This window comes from Bos indicus, chromosome 17 (assembly GCF_029378745.1).
Source record: "Bos indicus isolate NIAB-ARS_2022 breed Sahiwal x Tharparkar chromosome 17, NIAB-ARS_B.indTharparkar_mat_pri_1.0, whole genome shotgun sequence".
NCBI classification, from domain to species: domain Eukaryota; kingdom Metazoa; phylum Chordata; class Mammalia; order Artiodactyla; family Bovidae; genus Bos; species Bos indicus.
In genome coordinates this window covers 72518574-72528511 of record NC_091776.1, presented here as the reverse complement: position 1 = coordinate 72528511, position 9938 = coordinate 72518574, and the positions used below count along the sequence as shown (strand labels likewise).

At 63.1% G+C, this 9938-nt stretch overlaps 1 protein-coding gene across 3 annotated transcripts; it reads left to right on the top strand.

The window, feature by feature from the left end:
- The first annotated feature begins 311 nt into the window (after positions 1-311).
- Positions 312-9870, top strand: GSC2 (goosecoid homeobox 2). Of its 3 annotated transcripts, none has more exons than XR_011561275.1 (4): positions 312-7168; positions 7278-7531; positions 7926-8118; positions 9163-9870. XR_011561275.1 is itself a non-coding variant. In XM_070770050.1 (3 exons), exons 1-3 carry the CDS (start codon positions 6925-6927, stop codon positions 8028-8030), a joined length of 603 nt encoding a protein of 200 aa, XP_070626151.1. In that variant the 5' UTR covers positions 312-6924; the 3' UTR covers positions 8031-9870. The 3 variants fall into 3 exon arrangements, 1 of the variants encoding a protein (XP_070626151.1); XR_011561274.1 differs by having other exon boundaries at positions 7926-8437; XM_070770050.1 differs by having other exon boundaries at positions 7926-9870.
- The last annotated feature ends 68 nt before the right edge of the window (positions 9871-9938 follow it).

Here is a 9938-nt window from a genome sequence, read left to right as displayed (position 1 = left end):
GCCCGCGGCCGCTCTCCAGGAGCCCCGCCTCCGGCCGGTCGACCTTTAGCTGAGGACCCGGGGACCTCCCTGCGCCCGCGGGGCCTTCGGCTAAAGGTCGGCCCGGAGGCCCGGAGACACCAGAAGGGCCTTCCAGCCCCGTTCGTGAGGGAGGAGCCCCACCCCCGGGCCCAGTCTCTGGCGACGTAGGAGCGACGCGCGGGCCGCTGGCGCCCTCGGGGCGGGGCCCAGGCTGGTGGGGGCGGGGCCGCCAGCGCCCGGAAGTCGGGCGGCGCGAGCTGATGGCGTCATGGCGCGCCCGGACGGTGCAGGCCCGCGCATGCGCTCGGCCCGCCGCTGGACCGCCGCTCGCGCGGTACTTGTTGGGCAGCCCCCGACACTCGGGGCTTGTCCGGAGCCACCGCCATCGCCCTCCTCGACGACCCACTGCTCACGCTGGACGCCGCCACGGGCGCCCCTGACACGCTGGCCCGGGGTTCGCGCCCATGTCTCCCTACTGCGCAACCTTTGGCTCCCGAGTCCCCAGTGCCAGCCATGGGACAAAGGACACGGTCACGGGATGGGGCCGCGAGGGCCGCCAGCCTCCCCGCTGCTGGCCAGCTCCAATCCGAGCACCTGCTCCCACCCGCGGGCTCGAGTAGGGCGCGGGGGCCATGCCCCATCCCATCGCCATGGAGGAGGAGGCTGGGGCGGCATCGTGGTGCAGGCGCACCCCGCCGAGTCCCCCACCCCCGGAGCCCGTCGTTAGTGGGTCCGGGGACGCGCCTCTCCAGCAAACAGCAGTAGCACACCCGCACCATTCCTCCTTTCGGCCAGCCCCGCTCCTTAGATGGGGAAACCCAGGCAGAGACAGAGAGCCTGCCTGCGACCTATGAGAGCCAAGTCTGCACAGCCCCCACCCCCGGCCCCCTCAGTGAGGGAGCTGAAGATTGGGGTTGGGGAGGCAGCCGGTGAGACCACGTCCGCCGGGGCTGGGGTCCGTATCCTGGGGTGGGACCGCGGGAGGGATGGTCTGCAGACAGGGGCTCCTTGCTGGCCTCGGGCAGCCTCCCTTTGGTCTGCAGGACCGGCCCCCTGGCCTTGCGGGGTGGGGAGGGTGTCCCTTGCTGCGGAACCACACCTGAGGGCCAGCCGGGAGTGCAGAGGAGGAGCTGGCTGGAAGGGCGGGGGCCTTGCGGACAGGCAGGGGCCAGTGCGCCCTGATCCCCAGCACAGGCTGCAGCCAAGACCCACTCCAACCTTCTGGGCCAAGTGCACAGGGACCCCGTTGGTCTGAGGAAGCGAGGGGTTCATACCGCCCTCTGGGACTCGGGGCCAGGCTTGGCCCGGTGACCGCTGGGGAAATCGAGACCGGCCCCCGTGCTGGACTGCAGAGGTCCCGCGGCCGCGCCACTGAGGGGTCCACCACGCGAGCGGCCCGTTGACAATTGAGTGGCCAAAGCAGATTAACCCGGGTGCTAATCCCCGCTAATGGCTTCAGAATCCCCGGCGCCCGGCGGCTAAGCCGGCCTTTCTCCGCGGCGCGGCCGGCCCTCCCCAGCGGCCCCAGCCTGCGGCCGCGCGATGCTATCTCGGCCCCGCGGCGCTAATCCCCGCGCTCGCTTTCTTCCCGGGCCTGCTCGAGATCGGCCGATCGGCGCTTGATTATAGCCGCTATCGAGGGCCCCTTTGTGCCGTCGGCCCTAAATCCCCTAATTCCGTGATAAAGGAGGCATTAGCGGGCGTTCTTTACAGAGAAAGGCACCGGCATGAAAGAAAGCAATCAGGGAGTCCTGATGGCCTGGCCGCCCGGCCGGGAGGGGGCGAGGTGCGCGCCGCGGGGAGACGGGGAGGCGGCGCCCCACCCCCGTCCCGGCGAGCTGTGCCCGGGATCCTCCCCCGCCTCCACCCTTCCTGGCGGCAGAAGAGCCGTGCTCGCCGTCTCCCCTCTAGCCGCACGTTGGCATGTGCTGGGACCTGACTCCCAAACTCGCCCTGGGCCATGCTGGGCCCGCCTGGCGCCCCAGCCTCTGACTGTCCGAAGCCAGTGGTTTCTAGGGACTGAAGTCTCGGCCCTTGGCCCCTGGTGCTCCTCCCGCCCCCTCCTCCCTCCCTGGAGGCCCCGCCCCCACCATCCACCCCCTCTTTGGCACCGACCAGTTTTGACCCGTCCAGGAAGCAACTTGGTCTGCTCTTCAGTCCGGGAGACAGAAGTGAGGGCGGCCAGGAGCTACTGGGACCGTGGAGGGGGTTGTGCAGGGACAGGTGGGGTGAGCAGGGAAGGCCGCTAGACCCGGCCGAGATCGCTGGGCCGCTGGCGGAGCTGGTCTGCCTCCTGGGCAACGGGAGGGAGGGGGCAGCCGGACAGAGGTGTCGGAGCCCAGGGGCCGGAGGAGCACCGCGAAGAGGCGGCTGATCCTCTTATCCTGAGCAGGGGAGCGCCGTGATTGGATCTGTGTGCAGAGAGGGGGTCAGGCCAGGAAAGTGGCCAGGAGTGCGTCGGAAGGCCGGTGTGGGGCCCAGGTGGCCGCGCATCGGCACCAGCGCTGAGGGCGGTGTTAGGACCGGCGAGGGGCGGGCGTGGGCGGGGCAGCGTCCCACATGGAGCCTCCTGCTCGGGCAGCTCTGAGGGCAGGGGGTGTCAGGAAGGCGCGTGGGTGGCTGGTTGGACGACTTACCTTGTGGGTAGGTGTGCAAAGGTGGACCGCAGTGTAGGCGCGGTTTACCCAGGCAGCGAGGTGGAATGGTGGGCCATTTACCAAGGGGGATAGTGGGCGCGTGGACCAGCGGGTGGTATCCTGGAGGCGGCTGGGGCTCTGTCCCGACCACTTGAGTGCCCAGCTCGCCCATCCTGCACCTCTGGTTAGCACCCAGTGGGGGCCCAGCTGCGTCCACCTGGGAGCGTTGCCCTGGGTGATGGGGCCACTCGCATCATGGGGACTCAAAGCTGGGGCCTGCGTCCTGAAGCAGCCCGTGTCCCTCCCATTGCCTCATGGGGGGCTTCCTGGGACACTGGCCTCTGACCCACGTGCCTTCTTGCCCAGCCCCCCTGCCCGTCCCCGGGCTCTGCCCTGCTGCCAGGTTGGCCACCCACGCCCCCCCCTTTTGGTGAGCTTCCCAGCAGGCAGTGCTCTCAGTGTGCAAACCCCGATAGTCACCCTGGGCTTCTGTGTCTCCCCCAAAAGAGATGTTGAGGCCCTCGGCCTTGGCATTGACCCCCTTCTGGTTTCTACTGTTCATATCCAGTGTTCCCAGGTTTTCTTTAAAATATATTGTTCAGAGTTTATCATTGCTATCCATGGGAGGATTAGTCCAAAGCAAGTGACTACCATTACTAGAAGTGTGACTCGGCTCACTCATTTTAAATATCTTTTGAGGCTTTGCTAAATTGGTAAATTGCTACTTTTTTTTTTTTTTGGCCAATGATGAAGACTAAATCCGATCCCTCTACGATCAGAAACATGAGAGTGCCCCCTCTCCCCATTGTCCAGCCATTTACTGGAGATTCTAGCCAGGGACCTGCCAATGCAACAGACACAGACTCAATCCCTGGATCAGGACACTCCCCTGGAGGAGGGCATGGCAACCCCCTCCAGTGTTCTTGCTTGGAGAACCCCATGGACCAAGGAGCCTGGCGGGCTACAGTCCACCGGGTTGCAGAGTCAGACACGACTGAGCAGCACACACTAGCCAGGAGCTTAGGCAAGAAAATGAAGCAGAAGGCATCAGTGCTGTAAAGGAAGAAGGAAAGACTCTGCTCACAAGTGCCGTTCTCTTGTATATAGAAAACCTTTTAAATCCACAAAAAATGATTCGAGTAAACAAATTCTGCAGGTTGCAAGATACAAGATCAATGTACAAAATCACTTGTATTTCTATACACTTGCAGTGAGCAGTCCAAAAATGAAATACAATCATTCTATTTACAATAGTACCCAAAAGAACAAAACGCCGAAGGATAACTTTAATCAAAGAAGTGGGGAAAAAAAGTGTACTCTGAAAATTACACACAATACTGAAAGAAATTCCAGATGACCTAAGTAAGTGGAAGAAGTCCTGTGTTCATGGACTGCTAATGTTTAGATGGCAAGACTCCCCAAATGGGTTCTCAGATTCAGTGTAATCTCTATCAAAATTCCAGCTGGTCTCTTCCAATAAACTGATGAGCTGGCCCTGAAATTCACATGAAAGTTCACGGGAACTATAATAGTCAAATCAGTGTTGGGAAAAAAAAAAAAAAACAAACCTTCGGAACTCACACTTCTCAATCTCAAACCTCCAAATCTCAATCTCAATGGCAAAGCTCCCCTAATCAAGGCAGAACAGATAAGGACTTCCCTGGTGGTACAGTGGATAAGAATCCACCTGCCAATGCAGGGAACACGGGTTTGACCCGGGGTCAAGGAAGACCCCACATGCTGGGAGCAACCAAGCCTGCAAGCCCCAACTACTGAAGCCTGTGTGCCTACAGCCTTTGCCCCACGAGAAGGCACTGCAGGAAGAAGCCCCACTCTACGCAACGAGAGAGAAGCCCGTGCAAAACATCAAAGACCCAGGGCAGCCAATAACAAATAAATAATAAAGCAGATAAAAGAGAGTGCAGGTGCACATGTAGGTCAATGGAGCAGGACTCAGAATCCAGAAACAAGTCCTCACGTTTACGGTCAATTGATTTGCAACTGGGTTGGGGGAGTACAAGTCAACGGGGAAGAGAATAATCTTTTCAGCAAATGGGACTGGGACAACTGGATATCCAGATGAAAAGAATGAAAGTTGGGTCTTTACCTACATCATAGACAAAATTTAAAAGGGGTCAACGTCAGAGCTGCCCCGCACAGGTCTGGGGGCGGTCCTTCAGCTGGAGCTGCTCGGCATGTCCCCTTCCTGTGGCTGCTGCAGCGAGCGCCCCCAGATGGAGAGGAGCTGTCACCCAGCTGCAGGACCCGGCCTCAGAAACCACAGCGTCACTTCTGCCTCCTAGCGGTTAGACGAGAGTCACTAAGCTGGCGCCCAGACAAAAAAGGGGGGATTAGATTTCACCTCTTGAAGGGAGGTGTGCAAGGATTTGCTGACAAGTTTGAAGAGCATCACACTGGGCCCGGTGGACTGGTGGAGAGGTGGCATGTCCACCTACGTGGGTAGGCGCATAGGTAACCCATTTATCAAGGTGGGGTGTACAGGCAGGGGCCGGAGGTTTCCAGGAGATCCTGAGTCTCTCCCAAGGACAGTGACTGAATGTTCCTTGGTGCTGAAATGGGACATGGAGCAGGTGCTTAGGGAGATGCCGGCCTGGAGCAGAGGGAGCAGGCAGGCCGGAGGTATCACCTGGGGGGTCCTGGCTGCAGAGGTGGTACCTGAAGCTTCAAGGTTGTAGGAGGTCACCAGGGGTGAGGATGGAGAGGGATGAAGGAACCCCAGGACCCAGCCTTCCTGGCCACTGGTCCTGGAGCCCCCATCCTTGAGGAAATGACTTTGATAGGTTGTTGACTCCCAGGCGCCTCTCTGATCTATTGGTTCTGTGAGGGAAGTTGGCTGGGAGATGTTTCCAGGGTGATCCAAAGGGATACATGGGAAGAGATGGGAGGTCTGGGGGTGGTGGCAGCCATCTTGCAACCATGAGGTGGGCCACTCACAGAGGTGGTGGCTCCTCCCTGGAGCTTCCAGATTCATGAGTCCTGGGCAGTCTGTGTCAGGACTCTTTGTGACAGCGAGTCAGCAGGTTCTGTGGCTGGAAGTCTAGAGTCCTCGCTGACACCAGAGTGGGGTCAACAACGGAGCTTGAGGGGCGTGTGAGGCGGGAGGAGAGGCACGAGGCTGTGTGTTGCCCCCCTCGTGGTGCCTTCTGTTCACAGAGGCCCCTGCCCAGCGGGGATCGAACCTCACACACAGTGACTGGTTGAGCCCACAGAGCATCTGAGAGGGCACAATGATGTCAGTTCAGAGATCAGAGATCGGGAAGCCGAGGTACAGGATGGGTCGAGCTGAAGGCACCTCTCGTGGAGCCAGGAAGGGACAGCTGGGGCAGGAGCCAGGCTGTCTGCCGCCCTGTCCTGCGAGCGGCACACTGACTTTTCAGCGGTCTGGAGACGGCCTGAAGCGGAAGTCCCTGCCGCCGTCCAGGGCTGCATAGATGAAGGTGCGACAGGCTTCCTGGAATCTAGCAAATTGCGGGTCGGCCCCCAGCGATGGTGGACAGAATGACCCTGAGAGGGGCTGAAGAGTGGAGGTGTGGGCACCAGTCAGCTCCCCCGAAGCCTGGCTCTGCGGAGGGTGGGGGGTGGTAATGGTTCGGCGGTGTATTCTGGGACCCAGAGGAAAGCGCTGGGAGCCCCCAACAGCGCCCGGTGGGCTCCGTCACCCAGGAGAGAAGGCAGGGAATTGAAGGCACGGGCCGCCGGTTAGGGGATGGGCAGAGACAGCTTTCCGCCTGCGCCCCCTCTCCTCCGCGAGGTTGAGATCCAGATCCTGAGTATGGGAGCGGGAAGTCGGGATCGTGCGGCGGGACGGCGGGGTTGCCCAGGGTGCTGGGCCGCGTTTGAGGTCGGACCTCAGGACACTGTGCCGTTTGGGGCGTTTCTCCAGTCTCGCTCCTCCGCCCCTGTAGGGCGCGGAAGAGGACGAAGAACCACCCCTGGGCGCGGTGGCTAAGGGACCGGGCACCCAGGGCCTGCCCGGTCGGGGTGTCCTCCAGCCCCTGGGTCGGGGCCGGCGGGCCGTGGGGGCGGCCCTGCGCGCGCCTGCCAGCCTTCCGGGTCGAGGGCACGGGCTCGGGGCAGGGGGCTCCCCGCCGCCCCTCCCGCCGCCGCCGCCAGGGATTAGCCCGCTCCTGGCCGCGCGGCGGGATTAGCCCGAGTGAACGCGGCGCCCGGCCCGGGGATTACGGCGCGGACCCCCCCGCCCCCCGACGGATATATTCCCGCGGCGGCGGCGGCGGCGGAGGGCGGCATGGCGGCGGCGAGGGGCGCGGCGGGCCGCGGGGCACCCGGGCGGCCCTGCCCCTTCTCCATCGAGCACATCCTCTCCGGCCTGCCCGAGCGCAGCCCCCAAGCCCGGGCCGCCCGCCCGCCGCCGGCCCCTGACCGCCAGAGCCCCTCGGAGCCGGGGGAGCCCGGGGCGCCGGAGGCCGCGCGCTGCGCCTGCTGCTGTTGTTGCGGCCCCCGCGGGCCCCCGGAAGCGGACGGGCGGCTGGGTGAGTGCACTCCGGGCGCGCGGGCTGGGTGGCTGGGTGGGCTCGAGGCCCCCGGGGCGAGGGGAGCCCAGTCCCCCAGCCCGCGCCTCACCGCGCCCTCGCCCCGCAGGCGCGCGGCTGGCGTGGCCGCTGCGGCTGGCACCCGCGGCGCCCTTGCCCTGGGCCGCGCCCTCCGGGGGCCCCGGGGCGCAGCCAGGCGCGGGTGTTCAGGGCCCGCCGCGCCGCACGCGGCGTCACCGCACCATCTTTAGCGAGGAGCAGCTGCGGGCCCTGGAGGCCCTCTTCATGCAAAACCAGTACCCCGACGTGGGCACGCGCGAGCGCCTGGCCGGCCGCATCCGCCTGCGAGAGGAGCGCGTGGAGGTGGGTGCCCGCCGCCTCGGGAGAGCCAGCTCTGCGCGGCGGGCGGAGGCGCCGAGGCCCGGGCGCTGAGGGGCGGCCGGCGGGGCGGGGCCGCGGCGGTCAGGCTCCCTTAGTTTTAAACACCCCACCCACCCCTGACGCATCCAGCCCACGTCCGCACCCCGGAATTCGGGGGGCTCGGAAGAGCGCGGGGCTGCGCGAGGGGCACCGGCCGGCGGAGGCGGGGGGAAGGGATTCCGGCCCGGGCCCTCGGCAGCAGATGACAGACGATGGAGCAGCCGCCCGGAGGCCTCCGTCCGTCCGCACTCGCGTCCCGAAGACGTGGCCGGTGCACTTGGGACCCGCGCGGGACCCGGGCCTGAGCTGGGCCCGCCTGAGCGCCCCTCCCCCTCAGGTCTGGTTCAAGAACCGCCGGGCCAAGTGGCGACACCAGAAGCGCGCGGCGGCGTCCGCGCGGCTCCTATCCGGACCCAAGAAGCCCCCGAGGGAGAGCTGCTGACGGCTCCAGAGTTACCTGCGCTGGCCTCCAGGAGCTGCTTCTTGGGGACCGGAGTCCTTGATTCCTCACTCCGGAGGTTTCTATGCAGGTGTGTCTGCCTCCATAACAGCGGGCAGCCTCTGTCACCCTGTGGGGCCGGCCAGTTCAACTGGGGAGGGTCCCCAAGCCCCTTGGAGAGTGTCTGCTGTGCCCTCTGCCATCTTGCCCCCAGGGTGAAGGACCGCGTGAAGACAAGGCTTCAGTTCCCAAGTTGGCACCTGACACTGCTCCACCCGGCACGGGGACTTTGTTCTGCCCCCTCACGGGTCCTGCAGGGAGTGGGGGTGGGCGGCATCTGGCCGGAAATACAGTCCCTCCATGGAAGGTCTAGGAGCCAGGGCTGCAGCTCCCAGGACCCTCCAAGGCAGGTGAGCCTGGAGAACATGGCGCTGGGGTCCCGGCCAGGACAGCAGCCCTCACCACCACCTCCAACACACACACAGGATGCACACTTGCTGCTGTCACGGAGCTCCTCTCCATGACTCCTGGCCTCATCCCTGGAGATCGCACAGCCTGCCTGCGGGGCTTCCCCCCAGCTGGGACACCGCACCCGCCTGGTCCCAGCTTGCCGGCTGACTGGCTTTTTGTCACAGTGTGGGGCACCTGTGGTCAGGCTCTGCGCTCCCAGGACCAGCCGCTATGCTGCCCTCCTGGTTTTCCCTTTCTCTCCAGCTGTCGGGCAGGCCGGGAACACAGGTGTCCTCGAGGCCGAGCCCACACTCTCCCGCTCATCTCCATCCGCACCCTGGTCTGTCTCTTCAACCCAGCCTCCAGTCCCAGCTCCATCCGGTTACACTCGCCCCCCAGGCCTCTCCCCTGTGCTGGGTAGTTATGTCCAGCTGTCCCTGTGACAGCTCCATTTGGAAGCCCAGGGCTTCTCTAGTCATTCTGTCCCCAGCAGCTCTTGCCAGGCATCCCAGGCACGTGAGCCAGAGAGCTAGTGGCACACATTCTGCCTCCTCCCCTCCCTCACCCATGAAGCCCAGGCCAAGGCGATGACCTCCCCAAACAATCCCAGAATCTGCCTCCTCCCTAGCCTCGATTGCACCAACCTGATGAGAACTGCCGTCCCCTCTCGCTTTGGCCATTGCAGTTGCCTCCAGTTGGTCCACCTGCACCCACTCCGATTCCTCTGTGGCGCATTCTTATAAAACCCAGGATGCAAGTCCGAACCTGCCTCTCCCCTGCCTACAGCACTCCCAGGGCTCCCACGGCTTGCAGAACAAAGACAAAACTTCTCACTGTGACCCACGACCTGTAACCCACAAGGTCGGTGCAGCCTGGCCCTCCGGTGTGGGCTCCCACCCTGCTGTTCCTTGCACTCCATGTCTCCTCCCACTGGTCCTTTGCACACGCTCTCTCCTTCCACGTGGTCATCAATGCCTGTCCATCCTTTGGGTCTGCAACCACTCCCTTCCAGGGGAATGTCTCCCGAGTGTCCCCTAGGTAGATGTCCCTTAGGTAGATGCCCTGTAGGTAAGATGCCCCCTGGGTGGGATCAGTCTTCCTTGCGCCTGCCCCCTGTTTGTTTGTGGGTTGGTCTTCTGCATCTCACACTCAGCTCCCCGAGGGCAGGAACCATACCGTTGAGTCCCCACTGAACTGTACTGAATCTTTCTGGGGCAGAACCTGCTTGACGTAATTTACAACCTCCTTTTGGGAAGAAATGATTGTTTCTGGAAAATGCTCAGACAATTTTCTTGTCCATTTCAATAAGGATCAGCTTTCTGGGAAGCCAATTCCGGCATTTAGGGACCAGACTTTTCTTTTCTTGCATAAACTTTGAATAAAAACTTTGAAGCACAAAACAGCCAACGTTTCTGAAGCGTGTGTCTTTGTTAATAGCATAAAAGCGTATATAGTGATTAG

Coding starts and splice junctions, on each gene's coding strand:
- GSC2 (XM_070770050.1), top strand. CDS start 6,925: ATGGCGGCGGCGAGGGGCGCGGCGGGCCGCGGGGCACCCGGGCGGCCC. Junction 7,169..7,277: donor GGAAGCGGACGGGCGGCTGG/GTGAGTGCACTC, acceptor CTCGCCCCGCAG/GCGCGCGGCTGGCGTGGCCG. Junction 7,532..7,925: donor TGCGAGAGGAGCGCGTGGAG/GTGGGTGCCCGC, acceptor CCTCCCCCTCAG/GTCTGGTTCAAGAACCGCCG.